This window comes from Pimephales promelas, chromosome 6 (genome assembly GCF_988280905.1).
Source record: "Pimephales promelas chromosome 6, fPimPro1.hap1.1, whole genome shotgun sequence".
Lineage (NCBI taxonomy): Eukaryota > Metazoa > Chordata > Actinopteri > Cypriniformes > Leuciscidae > Pimephales > Pimephales promelas.
In genome coordinates this window covers 1,211,657-1,236,165 of record NC_142774.1, presented here as the reverse complement: position 1 = coordinate 1,236,165, position 24,509 = coordinate 1,211,657, and the positions used below count along the sequence as shown (strand labels likewise).

General features: G+C 37.4%; 3 protein-coding genes across 7 annotated transcripts; all 3 read left to right on the top strand.

The window, feature by feature from the left end:
- Positions 1-1,282: 1,282 nt before the first annotated feature.
- LOC120495603 (uncharacterized) lies at positions 1,283-13,236 on the top strand. 3 transcript variants are annotated; one of them, XM_089132731.1, is made up of 4 exons: positions 1,283-1,611; positions 2,134-2,301; positions 9,965-10,340; positions 11,351-13,236. In XM_089132731.1, the coding sequence occupies exons 2-4, from the start codon at positions 2,134-2,136 to the stop codon at positions 12,355-12,357; spliced, it is 1,551 nt and encodes a 516-aa protein (XP_088988857.1). In that variant the 5' UTR covers positions 1,283-1,611; the 3' UTR covers positions 12,358-13,236. The 3 variants fall into 3 exon arrangements, with proteins under 3 accessions (XP_088988857.1, XP_088988858.1, XP_088988856.1); XM_089132732.1 differs by lacking the exons at positions 1,283-1,611; positions 2,134-2,301 and adding exons at positions 8,731-9,099; positions 9,624-9,791 and having other exon boundaries at positions 9,977-10,340; XM_089132730.1 differs by lacking the exons at positions 1,283-1,611; positions 2,134-2,301 and adding exons at positions 8,733-9,099; positions 9,624-9,791.
- A 77-nt stretch (positions 13,237-13,313) lies between these two features.
- On the top strand, positions 13,314-18,461 carry LOC148978423 (uncharacterized). 2 transcript variants are annotated; one of them, XM_089132725.1, is made up of 4 exons: positions 13,314-14,220; positions 14,713-14,880; positions 15,276-15,720; positions 16,825-18,461. In XM_089132725.1, the coding sequence occupies exons 2-4, from the start codon at positions 14,713-14,715 to the stop codon at positions 17,829-17,831; spliced, it is 1,620 nt and encodes a 539-aa protein (XP_088988851.1). In that variant the 5' UTR covers positions 13,314-14,220; the 3' UTR covers positions 17,832-18,461. The 2 variants fall into 2 exon arrangements, with proteins under 2 accessions (XP_088988851.1, XP_088988850.1); XM_089132724.1 differs by having other exon boundaries at positions 15,264-15,720.
- Positions 18,462-18,597: 136 nt separating this feature from the next.
- Positions 18,598-23,216, top strand: LOC120495598 (uncharacterized). Of its 2 annotated transcripts, XM_089132726.1 has the most exons (4): positions 18,598-19,683; positions 20,184-20,351; positions 20,950-21,367; positions 21,923-23,216. In XM_089132726.1, exons 2-4 carry the CDS (start codon positions 20,184-20,186, stop codon positions 22,930-22,932), a joined length of 1,596 nt encoding a protein of 531 aa, XP_088988852.1. In that variant the 5' UTR covers positions 18,598-19,683; the 3' UTR covers positions 22,933-23,216. The 2 variants fall into 2 exon arrangements, with proteins under 2 accessions (XP_088988852.1, XP_088988853.1); XM_089132727.1 differs by having other exon boundaries at positions 18,598-20,351; positions 20,962-21,367.
- Positions 23,217-24,509: the final 1,293 nt, after the last annotated feature.

Below are 24,509 nucleotides of genomic sequence, written 5' to 3'. Positions count from 1 at the left end.
CTCTAAAAGGTCAGTTAATCTATAATGTGAAGGAATACAAATGTATTAAATGTATAATTTAGCTTCCAATACAATAGTATAAACTGAGAAATGGTCTGTACATTGAATTTAGCATTTAAGATTAGGATGGTGATTATATGCGGCCTATCCTGTTTTTCTTTATTGGTCAGATTACTGAAACTCTTAATAGTTCATTCCTGCCCAACCTGTTTTCTCTATTGTATTTTAAATGAATCAGATCACTGAAATTTTCACCTTTTAGTCTAGATGTTTAACTGTAAGGTTGATTGGATTAGCTATAGGGGAGACGTTCTTTAATGGCTCTAAATTGGGATTTCCTCAGAATGGGATCATTCTCAGACTGGGTGTGTTCCTACTTCATTTGCATGCTTTGTTTCAGAATGTATCCCCCCTCGATGTAACTCAAATTCAAGTGTATACTGATTTTAGTTAGACTCGAGACGATGTTGGAATGACAGCAGACACCACCAATAAAGAACTTCTGCTTAGAAAACATCCATTGTCCCCTGGTCTCCTCAGCTTCTAACTTTTCTACAAGGTAAAAGTTCCCAAACAGACATCAACAATCTTAGGAGCTTAAACTGTGGACAAGACTAAGTCTGGGACTGTTTCAAACCATGACAGATAAAGCAGATTTATCTGGTTTAAGGGGCGATTTTAGTAGGACTAGGCCTAATCAATGTCTTCTCATTAGTAAATCTGGATAAAGGGCTCATTGAGCTCATCCTGAAACTGCACATTGAGCTCTTTCGGCCAGTAGGAGGCAGTGTCACATTGAGCTTGTGGAAGTTGTGTTGGACAGAATATAACAATGATTCTATCTTGAACTTGAGAGATTGATTGAACTCAACCTAAAAGCCTCAAAATAGTATGAGTTCCTGGATAACACTGATAAACATGTTTTAAGTGTTGAAGTGGTTTTTATTTGCATTTTAAGTATTAATTAGCCCATTCAAGAACGAGCCAGGGTTTTTCCTTTCACACAATGTTATTCATATTTTAGCATTTGTGCCATCGTGTCAGGTAGCCTACGATATTTACATCGAAGAAATTATCCCCGGGACGGAGAAACTTTGTTTCAAAACGGAGTTTTGTTTTTATGACAGTTTATGTGCAGTGTCTGATATACTTATTATTTGGCATATTGTTCTCATGTAAACACTGAACTCAGCTAGCCTAGCTTAGCAGTAATGATAACTCTAAAAACATAATGGCAGAACCACATATCAGGGCAAGAAAGGGTCGTTAGTTCATGTTACAGAGAAGAACTGATTCAGACAGAGAAATAATAACACACGAGACGTACATGTCAAGTAACGGAAATAATAATTAGCCTGACCTGTGGCTAAGCCACTAATAATAATTAGTTTTTAAATAACTTGAAATCAAGAACAAAAAAAATAGCTTACTTAGCTACATCGTGGTCATAAATTGAACAATTTAACTTTTACCATAGAGAAAACAAACATGATTCACGTTCTAGCGTGTTTTTGATTGATAAAACGACGCAGAAAGTTTTCTGTGGACGACCTGTAGGAGTCGCTGTGACCCTCTTCAGTCCGCCGGTAAAACCACTGAAGAAGAGGAGAGGTTTGTTTTTAACTGTGTTTATGACAGTGTTTTTTCTTTCTGTAATGTATTAATGTGCTTTAAATGAACTACTTCTTCGCTTTTTATCGTTAAAAAAACGAATTAACCATGGTTTTTACCACAGTAACCATAGTAAAGGATATTTGTAATAATAGTTAGTATATATGTAGTTATAAACACGTTTCCCGTCGCTTACCACAGCCTATGTTTTAACTGCAATAGTTAACATGTTTAATTTTCAATGTTGGACACTTAAATGACGCTCAGAAACGAGTACAAGTATCACATTATCATGTTTAATTTCAGAAATCTGTGTTTAAATCCAGCAGTTTTAGATAATGTATTATTATGACATTCTACAATGAATTTAAACATAACGGCTAAACATGCTTATTTATATCTGAAATTAATATATTATTATCAGAAAATGCAATCATTTTCTTATTCTGTCATTTTGAGTTTAAATCAGTGTTAGATCATTATAAATGTGTCTTGCAATAACAATGTTGTGTTTGTCTTCAGATGTTGACCATGAGAGCACAGATGGATGTGAACTGCTGTAAATCAGTAGGAACGGATCTGTCCATGCTGGATATTGAGGATTTCATCACTGAAATCTGTCAGCTGAAGAAAGAGGTGGCGTCACTGGAGGCAAAGCTGAGAGAAAGAGGAGACAAACCCAACAGAGAGGTTTGAGCAGCTCATCATTTCATCCTTCAGCTCAATCAAATCAAAGTTGTGTTAGCTTCTCACTTCTAATGCACATCTATAATTAATCCAGCAGCAAAATATGCAAACACATCACCAATATAACCACAGAACCATTTTAGAATAGATTAGATAGACCATAAGGAAAGTCAAACTGCTTTTTTTTAAAGAAACGTACATAGTTTTGACAACATTTATTATGCAAAACTGTAATTATAATGTTGGAGATAAATAAAATTCAAGTACACAAGTAAGTTTGTGTCGACAAACACAGCATTTATCCTCTGTTTTAATTTCAAATCACTGTTTTTATTAGTGTCTTTTATAAAAAATATATAAGAGTTTCAGCATTGTGATTCTATTTGAGCACAGACATTTAAGTCTACACTCTTTCTTTCATGTATAAACTTAACACACTTGAAAAATTATTATTACTTGTATAGATTTATATATTAAGTTGCTAAAGCAAGTGGCAAAACTTATACATTTCTGTTAACATCGCAAACATTTTAAATTAAAACCTACACTATTGACAAAAACAGCTTTTGCATTTAAATCTTTTTTTACAAGAAATAGTGCGGTCACAAAGAACTCGTTTTTCCACCTCCATGAATTGCATCCATTGTGTCGCGTTGTTCAGGTAACGTTACTGGGTAGTTTTCCTTGCTTTAATTACCCGAACTTAAAGTTAAAAAGAGAATGACTGTGAAAATATATAGTATATAAAATGTATTGCAATTTAAATTACTACATTTTCATGTCAATCCGTGTTCATTTTGACCGTGAACCATGCGCTGAAACAATATGCAATGTAAAGTATACAAAATTGGCCTACGATAGAGATTTTAATTCTATTTTCATTCTATCGCAATAATGCATGTTGACTCAATCTACCCGCAGATTGGAGAAGAGTGGATGAAGATGTGCTATGTTAAACTGGAGGACTGCAGGAACCTGATAGAGAGACGAGGAAGAAAAAACACAGCAGAGGAACAACAACAGCAGAGCTTTAAGGAAGAGGAGGATGAAGATCAGAATGAGGATGATGAAAATAATCGCAGTGATGACGATGATGATTTTATCATTTTACCTTCAGGTATGCTTCTTCTACACAGCAAAATCTCTTTTAAAAAATGTAATTAACACTGTGTTTATCACACTCTCAGTGAGTGGCTGAATGAAGATGACACAGGTTCAAAACCCGATCAAACATGGACTACTGTAGTTAAATTTTATTTTTACGCTATTAATGCAGAGAGATTTGTCTAGTTCTAAAACTCTGTTACACCATTTAGTTTTTTTGCTTATATTTATAAAATAAAATTACCATGCATTTCCATTTTACACTAAGGAACAAATAGTATCCAACCGAGCGACTTTACATCTGTATAATTAGGGCAGGGCGATATGGCCAAAAAATCATATCTCGATATTTTTTGGTCAAATGGCGATATACGATATATATCTCGGTACTTTCTACGTTTTCTATTTAGATAAAGAAAATCTTTATATTTAAAAAAAAAAACAATATATATATATATACATATATATATATATATATATTCATATTCGGCCCAATGATATCCTACAAACAATGTTGATATTGAAGGATATGGAAACAAATATAATATAGGCTATGCAATATATTATGTGCAAAAAGCTTTTGTTTTTATATTGACTAAAAGCTAAACTAAAAATGAAAATAAAAACAAAAGCACAAACTAATTATATTAGCCTGCATTTGATTACCCCATTATAATCACTTTCACTTTCATTAAAAATATATACTTGTAGGTTTAAAATTCCACATATGGCACATTTATTTTCTCCAACAACAAATATTTTAGCAATATGTTTATTTTAGTCAGAATTATTGCGTACTACGTAGTACTATTCACGCGCATGCGCGCGCCGGCGCTCGTTCAAGGAAGCATGAATTTTAGCGGAGATTCACTTGCAGAAGCTCGTCCTCTTCTGACATGGACATATTTGTTGTGAAATGGACATATTTGCTTTACTTTCTAACATTTACAGATGGAGAATATACATGTGAAATGTAAGTTGAGCACTGAGGAAAGCACCACATCTCAAACGCATTAAACAGCGCAAGTATATCTGTCAGTCAGCAACAGTGTCTGTCAGAGCATTTGCCTTAAACTTGTTAACTATATCAAAGTGATTTTGACGCAATTAATATAAGCTTGTGTCATGTTTAGGACAAATTGTACTACGTAGCCTATAGCTACTTTCACTGCATCAGCTCACATTGCAACCTCCGTTATTTTTCCAGATGTGCTCATATCAAACTACTGTATCGATATAAACGGTATTGCCTCATTCCATATCGTTTCAAAAAATATAACGATACATCGTACATACTCGATATATCGCCCAGCCCTATGTATAATAATACCAATCGGAATTAGTTCTGTAAATAAATAAATAAAAAATAATGCAAAATATTAGGGATGTCAGTTAAACGCCTTATTAACGGCGTCAATTGTTTTATCGTGTGATTAACAGTCTTTTTGTCCTAGCAAACTTTGTAGTTTTTTTCACATGCCAGGACGCGGCGCTGCGCTATGAAACGCATTTATTTCAATGGCTTGTGTCGCGCGAGGACGTTTTGTTGCTTCGTCGACCAAAGCGCAAGCAGATCTAGCTAAACCGGAAACAAAACAACAGGCACGCCGCACACACTCGTTTGGGCTTGCGAGTCAGCCAAATAGTTGGTTAACGTTACGTTTTGAGTGGATGACGAGCGCGAGACGCCGAAATGGATGCCAATAAGATTCTGAATGGAAATTTTACTTTGTTTTTTACTTTTTTGAAATTTTACTTTTAGTTGCCAAATTCCATCGACAAGACCAAAGTGATCTTTGTGTTTGTCAATAGCAGGACCTCGTCAGTATATCTTTCACTTTTTTATTAGAGCCAGACCGATATATCGGTAGACCGATATTATCGGCCGATATTAGGCATTTTCAAAACTATCGGTATCGGCAGTTATGATGGCCGATAAATTAATATTTCAAAAATAAAATAAAAACGGACGAAACACGCTTGAACCGTGTCATGAGTGTTGGAGTTGTATAGTTTGTCCACCAGAGGGCGCTCTACACTCGTTGAGTTGGTCACGATACATGCATTGCTTGAATAACAATTAAAAGAACATCCCCATCAGTTCTCTTAACTCAAATAAGCATGACAAAATTTGTGACTATCATGTCCAGTTTTGCTGCTGTTAAATAAGCCGAGAGTGAAGCGGAATTAGCTAGTAATAGTTACGTTACGTTGTTCCAGTGTAGTTGACTGACTGTCGGTTTAACTTTTGACAATGTGACTGAAGTATTTCTTTAATAGCGCGTGACAGTTATAGCAGTGAGATGTACCATCTCTCCTTGGCCTGTTATATTGAAAATATATGTTTTACAATTTGCATTATAACATAATCCATTGCTAAATTATGGCTCATCATAGACTAGCTAACCACAAAGCTAGCTAATACCACTACCATCAGTCTGTTCTTGTGACAATAAAAGAAACGAGTTTCTTTTTAAAATGCATTATCATATTATTTTAGTTAAAACTCATAAATAACTACAAATAACTAATGTTAAGGAAATCTGTTAATGTTTTGTTGCGCGTTTCTGAAAAAAATAAATAAGTAAAAAAATATCGACCGATATATCGGATTTTAAAACCAACAAATATTTGTATCGGTATCGGCCTTCAAAATCCTTTATCGGTCGGGCTCTAATGTGAAATTAAACACAGTATATGCCAACGTTGTTTAAAAAAAAAAAAAAGCCAATCCACTTTTCCATGTTGATAAGAGCATTAAATTGAGAAAAAAATAATGGGACAAAAAGAAATCAATAGACATTTAGAACAGATTAAAATGTGCGATTAATCGTGAGTTAACTATGACATTAATGCGATTAATCGCGATTAAATATTTTAATCGTTTGACAGCACTAATATATATATACACCCTCTTTATAGAAGTGACGGGATACCAAAGACAGACTGTGTTTGAGGATTTAACGCTTGAGCTGGAAAGACGTGACGCAGAGATTCGGGCACTGAAACAGCAGCTGCTTGTCTGCAAGGCAAAGCATGTTGAGGAGATGGAGGCCCTTCGGACTGAGCTGCGTGTCTGCAGAGAGGCACATGCCGACGCAAAGGCATCGCTTACTGATATGCAAGCTACCCACAAAGGGCTCGTCGAGATCCACTCTACGGTTGTAAAGCAGCTAGGAGAGGCGCAGACCACTCTAAGGAAACGGTTACACCGTGAACAATCCCCAAACTCAGACTGTGTGACTCCGACCAGGGGAAGTAAGCCTTTTAGCAACTGTTGTCCCGAACTCCCGTTCACTTCTCCCACTCCGGAGCTTCTCGAGTCGCTGATGATTCAGAGTCAGGGACGGCCAGATCGGTTTGGTTGCTTGCTGTTCCGTGCCGTGGTACCGCAGCACATCTACGAGGAGTGGGCATCCACAACAAACTGGGATGGTTCGAGAGGCAAACGTGGACTTCCTGTGAACATAAGACACTTTATAATGTCTTCAGTCGCTCAGAGATTTCCACAAATGGCTAGCAGTGACGGCAAGCGGATCAAGGACAGGGTGAACGAATTTCTACGCTCCCCGAGGAATATTGTTACCCACCGATGTCTACAAAATTAGATATTGTTGTAGTCATCTTTATTTTTAAAATTTAAAAAATTATTATTTTTTTCTATTCGGTTTAAAATTTCTAAAATTTGCTTTCGTTAAATTTAACAAATTGTTATAGCTACTATTTTAGTTTGCTATTTTATCTGTTTTAAAAGTTTGTTATATTCTTTTTTTTTTACATCTGGCTCTTTACTGTCTCTTTCTTGTCAAATTATTTGTTGAAAAATAGTTTTTTACAAGACCTTGTGCTATTCAGTCTCATTCTTGTTAAAATAATGATTTTTTTTATTTATTTTGTGCTCTTTTTTCTTTTTTATAAACAGATAAACTTACCATCTTAGTAAATTTTAAAGGGTTAGTTCAGTTTAGATAGTAAATTTTAAAGGGTTACTTCACCCAAAAATAAAAATTAAAGGTCACCTATTATGCCCCTTTTTACAAGAATGTATTTGTGAAGTTTCAGGACAAAATACCCCACAGTTCATTTATTATAACCATTTTTAAATGTAATTTTTGGGGCCTGTTTAAAAATGAGCTGTTTTGGGTGTATACGACCTTAAATCCAAATGAGCTGCATATTCCCGCCCTGCCTTTGGATGAGAGCGTCAATTAATTCTTCCATATGGCAAAACGACATATGGTAAGCAGAATGGATGAGAGTGAGAGACCTGCTGTCATTCAGCCGTACATGTTTGAATCGGAATATATAAATAGTCTCTGATCAGACCCAGATGACGAAGAGACCATGGCAGAATAAACACAAATGAGAATGGACCAGGACATCTCGGTATGGTTATTTGATACATTTATGTTTATAGAGTTGCAATTGCGTCCTCTTTGCAACTATGGATGTGCAACAGACACACACAAACACTTTAGCGCAATTTTTTGAAACTACAAACACATACTGTGATGAAGTTTGCTACGTACAAGCGAAATTACATTTATGAAGTTAATGCTTTCAAAGTTAATGAGTTTCTAATATGTTTATAGTTCATCAAATTAAATTTCAATTTCTTTAAAAAAAAAAGTATTTTATGTTCTGTGGAGGCTACAGTTAGACTACTCATCATTTGTATTCTGAATATGTAACAACGGCACACTGGTTTAATTTTAATCTCAATTTGGTCTTGTAGGATCTAAAACGCTGGTTTATATTAAGTATAGGACTATTTAAAACCATGCCAGATAAAGCAGATCTCTGTAAATCTGAAGACAAGGAATAATCTCTCTCTCAGGAAACTGCCCCATAATGTCTTCTCATCAGTAAATCAGTGAAGACTCATTGAGCTCATCCTGAAACTACACAAACTCTTTCTACCAGTAGGAGGCAGTGTCACATTCAGCTTGTGGATTGAGAGAGTAAAGATTTAAACAAACTCTGCATAACAATGATTGTATCTTAAACTTGAGACTGAGAGGTTGAATTTTGCCTAATAGAAGCCTCAAAATAGTATCAATGAATTCCTAGATTTCATAACACTGTGAGTTTCTAGGGCAATTGCACACTTTTGTCCATTGTTCAATGGTTTTTATCGGGATACGTTTTATTTAATCAAGAAAGAGCCATGGTTTTCCTTTTTTTAAAAAAAAAACTTTTATTTAATGATTTTTTTTTTTATGACTTACTTTCCTCTTTAATGTGCAGGCTGATAGTTATTTTTATTTGGCATTAATAGTTACTCTAAAGACAGAACCACATCAGGGCAATAAATGATTTACCACAGTTCATGTTTAGAGAGTTGAACTGATTCAGACATAGAAATACACCATACGGAAACATAAGAGGAAATGATGTGGTGCAGTGAACATGACAAATCAACTACACAAATAACAGCGAAGTCATTAATTGAACAATTTTACTTTCACCATAGAAAGAAACATAAGAATGGTGTTCTAGCTGACGGGTTTGGCGGTATTTTCACGTTCATAGCTGTGTTTTCAAGCGTGTTTTTGATTGATTAAACGACGGAGAAAGTTTTCTGTGGACGATATCTACAGACCAGCAGGAGTTCCCGAAACCTGTAGGAGTCGCTGTGACGCTCTTCAGTCCGCCGGTAAAACCACTGAAGAAGAGGACGCGCTGTGGCTGAGACAGGTTTGTTTTTGTTTTTAACTGTTTTTTTTCTGTCTGTAATGTTTTAATGTGCTTTAAATGAACTACTTCTTCGCTTTTTATCATTAAAAAACGAATTAACCATGGTTTTACCACAGTAACCATAGTAAAGGATATTTGTAGTGTTATAAACACTACAGTTTCCCGTTGCTTCCTACAGCAGCTAATTTATGTTTTAACTGTGATATTTGTAATAGTTAACATGTTTAATTTTAAATGCTGGACGCTTAGAAATGAGTACAAGTATCACATTAACATGTTTAATTACTGAAATCTGCGTTTAAATCTATCAGTTTTAGAAAATGATATTGTATAATGATATTCTTACAATAAAGAATTTCAACATAAACTTACCTAAACAAATGTTTATTTATATCTGAAATCAATATCTATTGGTATATTAGTATTATCAGACCGAAAATATAATAATTTTCTTATTCTGTTTGTTATTTTGACTTTAAATCAGTGTTAGGTCATTATAATAATGATGTTGTGTTTGTCTTCAGATGTTGACCATGAGAGCACAGATGGATGTGATCTGCTGTAAATCAGTAGGAACGGATCTGTCCATGCTGGATATTGAGGATTTCATAGCTGAAATCTGTCAGCTGAAGAAAGAGGTGGCGTCACTGGAGGCAAAGCTGAGAGAAAGAGGAGACAAACCCGACAGAGAGGTTTGAGCAGCTCATATTGTTAGCTTCTCACGTCTTATTCACATCTTAATTTAAGACAACAGCAAAATATACAATCAAATCAGCAATATAACCGCTAGAGATAACTGCTGAGTAACGAGGCTAATATGAACAGGTTGTTGTTTATTTGTGTCGATCTATGATGTGTTTGTCAGGATCTGGAGAAGGTTTCAGTGTGTGTGACTGATAGGACAGAAGCTCAGGATTCAGTCTGGAGATCCAGAGACACACAGGACTCAGAGCTCAACCTCACTTTACTGTGTTATACTGACGCTCAGGATCATGGATCCGCTGATCAAACCTCTGACTGTAACGCTGGAGAACTGCAGATGAAGATGTGCTTCGTCAAACTGGAGGACTGCAGGAACCTGATAGAGAGACGAGGAGAAGAAACCACAGCAGAGGAACAACAACAACAGAGCTTTAAGGAGGAGGAGGATGAAGATGAAGTTGTTCAGAATGAAGATGGTGATGAAGGAAATGATGTTGAGGATGAGAATAATCGAAATAATGATGACTTTATTCCTTCAGGTATGTTTCTTCCACGCTGTTAAATTAACACTGCTCAGAATTTATTTGGTCCACACTCAGAGAGTTATAAGTAACACTGAAGCAGTGTTAAAGTAAATGAGATAATTAAGTGATGATTGAGTGAGCAAAATCGAAGACACCTGATGTTAACAAGCAGAATCACTTCGGGAGAAAAAACACAAATTTAAGTTGCCATTACATGTACATGTACTCCATGTAACTTTAGTTCACCGATATACATAGTTTCATGTATTCAATACATTATATTAATTTGATTGACTGTCAAAGTCCCTTTGATTCAAAGTCCCTTTAATGTTGCGATCAAGCTATTTGTTGGTAGTTAAATAGTATTGTTATAGAACAGGAAAGTTAATCCTCGTGGCCAGAGTAATAGCGTCTCCTGAAAGACTCAGAGGGATCATTTTTCATGGGGTGATTAAGATAGCTGGACAAAACAGATTAGTCGGTACTAAATTAATCCCATGGGGAATTGTCCTTAGAATCGATCTATTTTTGACAATTGACATATTAATATTTTAGTTATAATTCGTTGTGATTGATTATTGATAGCACAATTGTTCTATATTTGCTTACCTGTGTGGAGGACTGACTATAATCCGTTGTATTCAGGCCGTTGGTAACTTTTCCCTTTACGGGTAATTTATAATTTGTAGGTGATTCACGATCATGTTTGATGATTTGTTATTAAAATTATATTCCCTGTATCTGAGCTAATAGGAGTATCCCTACAGCAGTGTTTATTGAAGACTGTGGATTTTGCTGTGCGTTTAATATCTTTTGTTATGGCAAATCATAGTAAGAATTTGGGTTAAAATTTAGTTGTTCTCCTAAATCAGCAGGTGCAGACATTAGTTACTGTGAACCGATGTGTTGAAAACGCTGTGTTAGTTGAACAATTTCACATTTATCTTGATTAAATTTTAAGCTCTAGAAGTTATATAAAAATATAGACATATATAGAATTTCTTGATGGTAGACTTTTTTTTCAGATGTGAATGGTGGTTCATCTGCTGATGAGGAAACAACCTCGACATCAAAAGATCAGCTGAACGTCAGGAGTTTCTCCTGCGAAACCTGTGGGAAAACATTGAGCTCACAGGGACATTTAGCGAGACATGAGAGAAAACACACAGAACAGAAAGACTTGACATGCAAGAGATGCAACATCAGCTTTCCTACCTTAGAAGAGAAGAGACTTCATTCAAAAGAGCACCGAGTGAAGAAGGAGTTTCACTGCGAACAGTGCGGGAAGGACTTTTTCACCACTGCATCTAGTATAAGAGCTCATATGAAGACACACGGTGACAAGACTTTCCACTGCAGCGAGTGCGACAAGTATTTCACCACCAAAGGGAATCTTGATGGTCATAAGCAAATCCACACGGGTGAAAGGCCGTACAAGTGCCCTCACTGCGATAGAGGATTCACGAATGGATCCCATCTGAAGAAGCATGTGCGCGTTCACACCAACGAGAGGCCGTATCAGTGCAGCGAATGTGGGAAAACCTTCTCAAACTCAAGTTCTCTAAAGTCACACCAGAAAATACACTCTGAGGAGAAACCATATCAGTGTTCACACTGCGATAAACGATTCCGTCACAAATCTCATTTGATTTGCCATGAGAGGACTCACACCGGAGAGAAACCGTACCTGTGCTCCTACTGCGGGAAGAGCTTCTTTAATCCGGCTCAATTTGGACTTCATCTGAGAGTTCACACTGGAGAAAAACCGTATCACTGTAGCGTTTGTGGGAAGAGTTTCGGTAAACATGGTACCTTCAAAAATCACCAGCGGATTCATACAGGAGAAAGACCGTTCAAGTGTTCTCAGTGTGACAAGACGTTTGCTCGATCGGACGTTCTGAAGACTCATGAGCGAGTTCATACAGGAGAGAAGCCTTACCGCTGCTCCATCTGCGACGAGAGATTCGCTTATTTAGGTAGTTTTCAGACTCACCAGAAGAAACACGCTAAAGAACAAACTGAATCATCATAGTCTCTTTTCATCAGTAAGTCTGGATTAAAGACTCATTGAGCTCATCCTGAAACTGCACATTGAGCTCTTTCTGCCAGTAGGAGGCAGTGTCACATTGAGCTTGTGGATTGAGAGAGTAAAGATAGATTGAACTAAACTCTTGCTGCGTCCCAATTCGCTTACTTATACTACACCCTAAAAGTATGTGTACTCTTTTTGTGAAGAAAAAGTACATACTTTTGAGGGTGTAGCTAAAGAGTAGGCAAGCTTTGGGACAACCTATCGCGTCAGATTTAACGGACAGCACTGTCGCGTGCTGCGTGCATCCTGTCACCGTAAACTGTAATCACCGTAAAATGATTTCCTACCGTTTCGGAGAGCACGTTCATCTGCAAGTCGTGGGTCTTACATGTGGAGTCTCTCCTCGTGTTTTCAATTTTTAATATAATGATGCATTTAAAATGTCATGGCTAAATGTATCTTTACAAAAGTTCACAATGCTGCTGCAGATGCAATATAATGTGGACAACAATGAATAAATTAATTTTCGTATGGTTGGATATTGATAATTATTCACTCAAAGCTCATTATTTAAACATCTCTACACAACCGCGGGACTCGCGCGTCCTCCATGTCTGTAGTTGTTTAACACTTTTTACTCGTGTTTGTTCTTACTGAATCTTCGTCCTACGCGTGATGGGTTGTGGGCAATATCAGCCGTTAAAGTGTGCATCGATTACACTTCGGATTCTGAGAGGAAATAGTTGACCATCCAGGTATCTTTGAAAGTTTTATTGAGAATTTTATTAATAATTTTATTGAGGTTTAACTCTTGTTTCATTTGAAGTCACCATAACAGTGATTAGTGTCTCTTAATTCTTATTAAATATCTTTTTGTAAGATCGTGTTTTATGTCGTTTTATGCTGTTGTGACTGTGCTTTTGTCAAACACATTTGCAATAGCAAAGGAAGTGAAATGACATCAGATGACGATGGTAACCTGTCAATGGTTACAATGCAGATTAAGCCATGATGATTAGTATTTAATCACACTAACATAATGATGAAGCCTAATTCTTTTAGCTGTTATTGAACACTTACTGAAAATCATGATTCTGAAATCACGTCCTCAGTGACCAAAGTAATCAGCATACACCAAGCAGTGCAATGCGATAAAATTTGCAAGTGTAATATGTTATCTCTCTCCGTTTGTCTGAGGGAGTGTGTGTATTTATTCTTGTCTGCATTTGCTGAAGGGAGTGCAGTAAAAACAGCAAAAACAATATACTGTGAAGTATTATTTTAATCTAAAATCAGTTTTCTATATATATTTTTTACAGTGAGTCTAATTTGCATTTTAATTGGCCGTTACCCCAGTCTTCAATGTTGATCCTTCAGAAATCATTCTTCTAGGCTATGCCAATTTGCTGCTCAATAAATATTTATTAACGTTGAAAATGCTTAATGGTGTATGGTAACTGACTGACATACGTTTTTCACAGTTCTCAGATCATCAGAACGAGAGAACAGCGTTTATTTCAAACCGAAAGATTCTGGAACATGCATTTACAGCGCGCCTCTGATACCTGCGCGCGCTTTCTCCTCTCTTCCTCAGAAACCCGCGAACTCGCCTAATTCAAAAATAACGATCATTTCCATTTACCGTCTGACTGACTAACATTTGTATATCCATCGTCTTTATTTAAAAATCGAGTTACGGTAGTGAATTTAGTGCAACGCCATTGAAGTACAATGCTGGTATTTTGAGTGAGAAATGGTTTGGTGAAGCCTTTACTCCATCGCTCGTACTGTAGGAGGCGCTGCCGTTATTTAGTCTACCGGTAAAACCACTGAAGAAAGAAAGGCAACTGGAGCTTTCAGACGGTAAGTGTTTAATCTGTTTTACATTGTTAATGTTTTAGCACTTTGTCCTTGTTCTTGCTATTTTTCTAGTAATTTGATTATCTTAAAGTTTTTCCTCGCCCTCGTCTAATAAAAAATAACGCATGGTCTTACTGTAGTAACCACAGCAAATGTCCTGTTGTTTTACTACAGTAACCATGTTGTAACCATGCTATTTTAAGTAAACAGTACTAATACAATGCTTAATTTTCAGTGCTAGATGCTTTAAAAGGGTTCACTGTTTTGGAAGGAGTAGAAATCTGACAATATCATGTTTAATATTTTAATATATGCATGTAATGATCATATATTGTTACATTTGGTGATAATTTCTGCTCTGTGCTTGCTCAATATTAAAACAAACAAAGCTCCTAAACGTATTTATATCTGGAATCAAATTGTCTAAATAGGCTATAAGATGTTTAATAATAATGTTATTTTCTTAAATTCGGCTTATGATATGTTTGTCTTCAGATGTTGACCATGAGAGCACAGATGGATGTGAACTGCTGTAAATCAGTAGGAACGGATCTGTCCATGCTGGATATTGAGGATTTCATCACTGAAATCTGTCAGCTGAAGAAAGAGGTGGCGTCACTGGAGGCAAAGCTGAGAGAAAGAGGAGACAAACCCAACAGAGAGGTTTGAGCAGCTCATCATTTCATCCTTCAGCTCAATCAAATCAAAGTTGTGTTAGCTTCTCACTTAACAGTGGCCCAATCTTAAGTTTATCAAGCGACAAGAATACTTTTTGTGCGAAAAAACAAACAAACAAATGGTTCACCTAGTATTTGCGTAGAGTTTCTGTGTTGTACGTCACACGTAGGCTAACTATTGGCCGACGCTGGTCATGTGTGTGATGCGTGTGGTGTTCAACCAGAAGCACTACGCAATTATACTTATACCTTTAACAGAAAAATATGCAAACAAATCAGCAATATAACCGCTAGAGATAACTGCTAAGTAATGAGGCAAATATCAACAGGTTGTTGTTTATTTGTGTTGATCTATGATGTGTTTGTCAGGATCTGGAGAAGGTTTCAGTGTGTGTGACTGATGGGACAGAAGCTCAGGATTCAGTCTGGAGATCCAGAGACACACAGGACTCAGAGCTCAGCCTCACTTTACTGTGTTATACTGACGCTCAGGATCATGGATCCACTGATCAAACCTCTGACTGCAACGCTGGAGAACTGCAGATGAAGATGTGCTTCGTCAAACTGGAGGACTGCAGGAATCTGATAGAGAGACGAGGAGAAGAAACCACAGCAGAGCAACAACAACAACAGAGCCATGAGGAGGAGGAAGATGATGTTCAGAATGAGGAGGAGGATGAAGAAGATGATGATGTTCAGAATGAGGAGGAGGATGAAGAAGATGATGATGTTCAAAATGAGGAGGATAAAGGAAATGATTTTGAGGATGATGAAAATGAGGATAAGAATAATCAAAGTGATGATGATGATGATTTTATACCTTCAGGTATGTATCTTCCATTTATTATATTTAGTGATGGTAAGAATTTGGGTAAAAATGTAGTTATGTTTCTAAATCAGCATTTGCAGACTAGTGATGCTCCGATTGATCGGCCGTTATGGGCTAAAAATAGCTTGATTTAGCTTGACGCGTCCGAGTGAAGACTGCGCGAGCCTCAAGAGAACACAGTATCTGCGCCACTGATCGCAGCGGCAAGGAGAACTGTGATCACTTGATTGAAAAAGTTTAAATAAAACACATTGAACAAAACAAATGCTCTGCTAATTAACTGGAGATGTTTTATTTATTTGTATTGGTACATTTATGCCGCGAGATGTTTCAAAAGTGGTGGTAGTTTTTTATTTTTTGGATCTGATGTAGTTGGTTTATCAACTTCATCAGACTTTCATAATAACAGAAAAAAAACTTGCCATAGTTTTTTTTTTGTGGCGGTAGCCAGTTTTGGTGTAACAAGTTTTACATTTTGCTGTCAATTATTTAATATTTTAATTATTTAGTCAGCGTATTAAGACGCTACAATTTCTAAGTGAGCCTAAGTCCCATTAAGCTAATCTAATGTGTGTTGGTCTGCCTGACCCCTCTTTGTTTGGAATAATTTTGTGTTACTCTACCTTATTTGGGAAAGATGGCCTACAGTAGCCTCACGTTATCTAATTTTCTCAGTACAATTAAATAAACAGTTGGTGGTCCTTAAAGATCTTGACTGTAGCCTATTTCTACTGATTTTCGCCCCAATACAGTCAACTCATAGTTAGTTTAATTTGTACAAATGGTGCAAACTCTGCTAGATTCTAGATAAAATATTCCCATTCCCCTGCCATTCTGTGATCAGCAGTGATTGGCAATCAGCAGATCATGATTTTGGTAATGGGTGATCAGCCCCATAAATGCTGATCAGAGCATCTCTAGTCCATCCAATGTGTTGAAAACACTGTGTCGTGAGCTGCCTCACAATTTGTTTATTTTTAATAATTGAGACATTTTGGTACCACTTTACATTAAGGTTTTATTAGTTAATGTGTTAGTTAACTAATGGTACCTTTTTTATATTGTTACCAACATTTTAATGCAGTTTTTTTTTTTTTTCAGATGTGAATGGCGGTTCATCTGCTGATGAAGAAACAACCTCGACATCAAAAGATCAGCTGAAGGTCAAGAGTTTCTCCTGCGAAACCTGTGGGAAAACATTGAGCTCACAGGGACATTTAGCGAGACATGAGAGAAAACACACAGAACAGAAAGATTTGACATGCAAGAGATGCAACATCAGCTTTCCTACCTTAGAAGAGAAGAGACTTCATTCAAAAGAGCACCGAGTGAAGAAGGAGTTTCACTGCGAACAGTGCGGGAAGGACTTTTTCACCACTGCATCTAGTATAAGAGCTCATATGAAGACACACAGCGACAAGACTTTCCACTGCAGCGAGTGCGACAAGTATTTCACCACCAAAGGGAATCTTGAAATTCATAAGCGACTCCACACGGGTGAAAGGCCGTACAAGTGCCCTCACTGCGATAGAGGATTCACGAATGGATCCCATCTGAAGAAGCATGTGCGCGTTCACACCAACGAGAGGCCGTATCAGTGCAGCGAATGTGGGAAAACCTTCTCAAACTCAAGTTCTCTAAAGTCACACCAGAAAATACACTCTGAGGAGAAACCATATCAGTGTTCACACTGCGATAAACGATTCCGTCACAAATCTCATTTGATTTGCCATGAGAGGACTCACACCGGAGAGAAACCGTACCTGTGCTCCTACTGCGGGAAGAGCTTCTTTAGCCCGGCTCAATTTGGACTTCATCTGAGAGTTCACACTGGAGAAAAACCGTATCACTGTAGCGTTTGTGGGAAGAGTTTCGGTAAACATGGTACCTTCAAAAATCACCAGCGGATTCATACAGGAGAAAGACCGTTCAAGTGTTCTCAGTGTGACAAGACGTTTGCTCGATCGGACGTCCTGAAGACTCATGAGCGAGTTCATACAGGAGAGAAGCCTTACCGCTGCTCCATCTGCGACGAGAGATTCGCTTATTTAGGTAGTTTTCAGACTCACCAGAAGAAACACGCTAAAGAACAAACTGAATCATCATAGTCTCTTTTCATCAGTAAGTCTGGATTAAAGACTCATTGAGCTCATCCTGAAACTGCACATTGAGCTCTTTCTGCCAGTAGGAGGCAGTGTCACATTGAGCTTGTGGATTGAGAGAGTAAAGATAGATTGAACCAAACTGTTGCTGCGTCCCAATTCGCTTACTTATACTACGCCCTAAAAGTATGTGTACTCTTTTTGTGAAGAAAAAGTACATACTTTTGAGGGTGTAGCTAAAGAGTAGGCAAGCTTTGGGACAACCTATCACATCAGATTTAACGGACAGCACTGTCGCGTGCTGCGTGCATCCTGTCACTGTAAACTGTAATCACCGTAAAATGATTTCCTTCCATTTCGGAGAGCACGCGTGATGGGTTGTGGGCAATATCAGCCGTTAAAGTGTGCATCGATTACACTTCGGATTCTGACCGGAAATAGTTGACCATCCAGGTATCTTTGAAACACTCATTTCAACACACTACGATTTGAGATGTACTGATTCTATTTTCGAATACTATTTAGGACCGATAGTATGCGAATTGGGACGCAGTGCCAGTATATGAAGTTGTGTTGGACAGACTAGACCAATGATTGTAACTTGAACTATTACTATCCCAGCTAATGTGTTTGACATACGCGCTGTCACAGCAGCCACACACACACACACACAAAACAAATTAATTTTGATTCTCAATAACAATTTCTGTAGACGTCTACAAAAGTTTTATTGAGAATTTTATTAATAATTTTATTGAGGTTTAACTCTTGTTTCATTTGAAGTCACCATAACAGTGATTAGTGTCTCTTAATTCTTATTAAATGTATATCTTTTTGTAAGATCGTGTTTTATGTCTTTTTATGCTGTTGTGACTGTGTTTTTGTCAAACACATTTGCAATAGCAAAGGAAGTGAAATGACATCAGATGACGATGGTAACCTGTCAATGGTTACAATGCAGATTAAGCCATGATGATTAGTATTTAATCACACTAACATAATGATGAAGCCTAATTCTTTTAGCTGTTATTGAACACTTACTGAAAATCATGATTCTGAAATCACGTCCTCAGTGACCAAAGTAATCAGCATACACCAAGCAGTGCAATGCGATAAAATTTGCAAGTGTAATATGTTATCTCTCTCCGTTTGTCTGAGGGAGTGTGTGTATTTATTCTTGTATGCATTCTGCTGAAGGGAGTGCAGTAAAAACAGCAAAAACAATATACTGTGAAGTATTATTTTAATCTAAAATTAGTTTTCTATATAATTTTTTTTACAGTGAGTCTAATTTGCATTTTAATAGGCCGTTACCCCAGTCTTCAGTGTTAAATGATCCTTCAGAAATCATTCTTCTAATAGCTATGCTAATTTGCTGTTCAATAAATATTTATTAACGTTGAAAATGCTTAATGGTGTATGCTAACTGACTGACATACGTTTTTCACAGTTCTCAGATCATCAGAAAGAGTGAACAGCGTTTATTTTAAACAGAAAGATTCTGGAACATGTAACTTCGTTTACAGGCAGCGCGCCGCCCTCTGATATCTGCGCGCGCTTTCTCCTCTCTTCCTCAGAAACCCGCGAACTCGCGTAATTCAAAAAATAACGGTCTTTTCCATTTACCGTCTGACTGACTAACATTTGTATATCGTCTTTATTTAATAATCGAGTTACGGTAGTGAATTTACTATCATGGCAACGCCATTGAAGTACAATGCATTTTGAATGAGAAATGGTTTGGTGAAGCCTTTACTCCATCGCTCGTACTGTAGGAGGCGCTGTGCCGTTATTTAGTCTACCGGTAAAACCACTGAAGAAAGAAAGGCAACTGGAGCTTTCAGAGCAGTTTCAGACGGTGAGTGTTTAATCTGTTTTACATTGTTAATGTTTTAGCTCTTTGTCCTTGTTCTTGCTATTTTTCTATTAATTTGATGATCTTAAAGTTTTTCCTCGCACCCTCTTCTAATAAAACATAATAATAACATAACCATGGTCTGTACTGTAGTAACCACAGCAAATGTCCTGTTGTTTTACTACAGTAACCATGTTGTAACCATGATATTTTAAGTAAACAGTAATACAATGCTTAATTTTCAGTGCTAGATGCTTTAAAAGGGTTCACTGTTTTGGAAGGAGTAGAAATCTGACAATATCATGTTTAATATTTTAATATATGCATGTAATTATCATATATTGTTACATTTGGTGATAATTTCTGCTCTGTGCTTGCTCAATATTAAAACAAACAAAGCTCCTAAACGCATTTCTGGATTATCAAATTGTCTAAATAGGCTATAAGACGTTTAATAATAATGTTATTTTCTTAAATTCGGCTTATGATATGTTTGTCTTCAGATGTTGACCATGAGAGCGCAGATGGATGTGACCTGCTGTAAATCAGTTGGAACGGATCTGTCCATGCTGGATATTGAGGATTTCATCACTGAAATCTGTCAGCTAAAAAAAGAGGTGGCGTCACTGGAGGCAAAGCTGAGAGAAAGAGGAGACAAACCCGACAGAGAGGTTTGAGCAGCTCATCGTTTCATCCTTCAGCTCAATCAAATCAAAGTTGTGTTAGCTTTTCACTTAATGCACATCTCAAATTAAGTTAAAGGGTTAGTTCACCCAAAAATTAAAATTCTGTCTGTAATTACTCACCCTCATGTTGTTCCAACCCGTAAGACTTTCGTTCATCTTCGGAACACAAATTAAGATATTTTTGATTAAATCTGAGAGCTAGATCACTCCTCCATAGGCTTCTAAGGGATTGAAACTTGCCGGCCCAGAAACATTTAACAAATCGTTAAAACAGTCCAAGTGACTACAGTGGCTCAATCTTAAATTTATCAAGTGACAAGAATACTTTTTGTGCGGAAAAAAAAAAAACACACAAACAAATGATTCTCATAGTATTTGCGTATTTGTGTTGTACGTCACACGTAGGCTCACTATTGGCCAACGCTGGTCATGTGTGTGAAGCTCTACGCAATTATACTTATACCTTTAACATAAAAATATGCAAACAAATCACCAATATAACCGCTAGAGATAACTGCTGAGTAACGAGGCTAATATGAACAGGTTGTTGTCTATTTGTGTTGATCTATGATGTGTTTGTCAGGATCTGGAGAAGGTTTCAGTGTGTGTGACTGATGGGACAGAAGCTCAGGATTCAGTCTGGAGATCCAGAGACACACAGGACTCAGAGCTCAACCTCACTTTACTGTGTTATACTGACGCTCAGGATCATGAATCCGCTGATCAAACCTCTGACTGTAACGCTGGAGAACTGCAGATGAAGATGTGCTCCGTCAAACTGGAGGACTGCAGGAACCTGATAGAGAGACGAGGAGAAGAAACCACAGCAGAGCAACAACAACAACAGAGTCATGAGGAGGAGGAAGATGAAGATGTTCAGAATGAGGAGGAGGATGAAGATGATGATGTTCAAAATGAGGAGGATGAAGGAAATGATTTTGAGGATGAAGAAAATGAGGATAAGAATAATCAAAGTGATGATGATGATTTTATACCTTCAGGTATGTATCTTCCATTTATTATATTTTGTTATGGTAAGAATTTGGGTACAAATGTAGTTAAGTTTCTAAATTAGCATTTGCAGACTAGTGATGCTCCGATTGATCGGCCGATAGCTTGATTGGCGAACCCCACAAGGGCAGATCAAAAAAGCCGATCATGTGACCGTAAATTACTCGCTTGACTTTTTTCCACCTGCATTCGCGGCGCACACAAGTGATGTTGATAAGGTACACAACAGCATTTTTACCTTTACACTAAGATGGTGAGTTAGAAATGTTCATCCTTAATGTGTCTCAACTGCTACATAAACTAATGTAAATGTGTACAATACGTTACCTTACAAAACAGTAAAGATATTCACAGGCATTGTTCATGTTAATTAATTGTGCTGTTAACGTGAATAGATGAATTAGTATACAGTATGTGTGAGTTAACGTTAACAAATATTAACTAATGCTGAACAGAGGCATTGTTCGTGATTAGTTCATGTTAACTAATGGAACCTTTTTTTATATTGTTTCCAACATTTTAATACCGTTTTTTTTTTTCCCCAGGTGTGAATAATGGTTCATCCTCTGATGAAGAAACAACTTCGACATCAAAAGATCAGCTGAAGGTCAAGAGTTTCTCCTGCGAAACCTGTGGGAAAACATTGAGCTCACAGGGACATTTAGCGAGACATGAGAGAACACACACAGAACAGAAAGATTTGACATGCAAGAGATGCAACATCAGCTTTCCTACCTTAGAAGAGAAGAGACTTCATTCAAAAGAGCACATTGTGAAGAAGGAGGAGTTTCACTGCGAACAGTGCGGGAAGGACTTTATCACCACTCCTTATAATATGAAATCTCATATGAAGACACACAGCGACAAGACTTTCCACTGCAGCGAGTGCGACAAGTATTTCAGCACCAAAGGGAATCTTGATGCTCATAAGCGAATCCACACGGGTGTAAGGCCGTACAAGTGTCCTCACTGCAAGAAGAGTTACAACCATGGATCCCATCTGAAGAAGCATGTGCGCGTTCACACCAACGAGAGGCCGTATCAGTGCAGCGAATGTGGGAAAACCTTCACAAACTTAACCTGTCTAAAGTCACACCAGAAAATACACTCTGAGGAGAAACCATATCAGTGTTCACACTGCGATAAACGATTCCGTCACAAATCTTATTTGATTTGCCATGAGAGGACTCACACCGGAGAGAAACCGTACCTGTGCTCCTACTGCGGGAAGAGCTTCTTTAGCCCGGCTCAATTTGGACTTCATCTGAGAGTTCACACTGGAGAAAAACCGTATCACTGTAGCGTTTGTGGGAAGAGTTTCAGACAACAGTGTGCCTTCAAAAATCACCAGCGGATTCATACAGGAGAAAGACCGTTCAAGTGTTCTCAGTGTGACAAGACGTTTGCTCGATCAGACGTCCTGAAGACTCATGAGCGAGTTCATACAGGAGAGAAGCCTTACCGCTGCTCCATCTGCGACGAGAGATTCGCTTATTTAGGTAGTTTTCAGACTCACCAGAAGAAACACGCTAAAGAACAAACTGAATCATCATAGTGTCTTTTCATCAGTAAGTCTGGATTAAAGACTCATTGAGCTCATCCTGAAACTGCACATTGAGCTCTTTCTGCCAGTAGGAGGCAGTGTCACATTGAGCTTTCATGTGGATTGGGAGAGTAAAGATGAATCGAACTAAACACTGTAAATTAAGTTGTGTTGTACACAACAGAACAATGATTGTAACTTGTAACTCTTTTTTAGATTAATGTTAATTCTCAATAACTTCTGTAGACGTCTGACAGAAATAAAGTCAGTCTGGGGGTGCGTTTCCCAAAACCATAGTTGCTAACCTGTTAGTTCACATCTCACCCAACATGACATCATGACTTTTGCGTAAACATATACGCCACTTTCGAGTCAGGTGGCGTGTTATCTCTACCCATTTTGAGCTATCCGCGTGTATGCGTATATGTCTACGCCATTAACGTCCGCGTGTCTGTACACGCAGTCAAATCTCCAGTCATAAATGCCATTAAAACCAGTGACGGTTAAGTTTACGGACGGGGTTGAGGTAAGTCATATATTTATATACCGTTAAGTCAACGGCGTTCATAAACACGCTGAAAGGCGATTATGCGTCTTGATAGCACGCCAAAAATGGAAATACGAATTGGCGTGTCATACACACGCTACTTCATAAGATCAGTCTGTCTCACCAGCACACTTGGCTCGGCGTTCGTGGTTCAACTGCTCGACTGTTAGTGGTATTAACTAGCGATTTTTATTTTCATTACTCTATGCCCCATATACTAGCGTTATAAGCTAAAGAGTTTTTAGAGATAAAACTCCTTACATTCGATAATCATGAAAACAAATCTCAGAGAACGATTGATTATGTACCGATGTGTAATTAGACCAAAGGTTCATTTTTGCCCCGGAGTTGTCCTTTAAGAGCTCATTCAAGTACCGCGGAGATAAACCATTTGGTGCTTTGTAAGTAATCAGCAATATTTTAAAATGTGTACAATGTTTAATAGGCAGCCAATGCAGGGTTGAGCAAATCAGTATTTCTGCGTCATGTGAGTTAGACTGTACCAGCCAATCAAAATACAGACTGAAAGTAGAAAAATACAGAACACAAAACAAAAACATTGAATATTAAATCAAATATAAAACAGTGGAAAATATGAAGCAAATTTGAGGCGCTACTACTGAGCTATCGATCCAACGATAATCTACTGTGTCTGTGCGTTCGAGTTTACTATTGTTTTGTCACTCTCAGATGTATAAAGTGTAAGTTGATTTGAACATTGACCCAAACAACCTCGGACATGTCCTCAAAAACTTCATATGGCCTAGCATGAATCTGGTCAATGTCGATGTTGTGAAGTATGTGTGTTTTCATATGACCACTGGATGGCGATATATTAAAAGCAGTACAAGTCAACACACTCAGCTGAACATCAGATAGAAAACCCAGCTGGAGCCAAAGATAATATTTAAATTAATAATCATTGGACAGAATAAGCAACATCTGTTCTGTTGGAGATTTGGACTGACGCATGAGAAATGACCTGAAGTATTTGCCTCAATAGCTTCCGCTGGGTCACAGTAAAACCATTAATGTCTGTCAC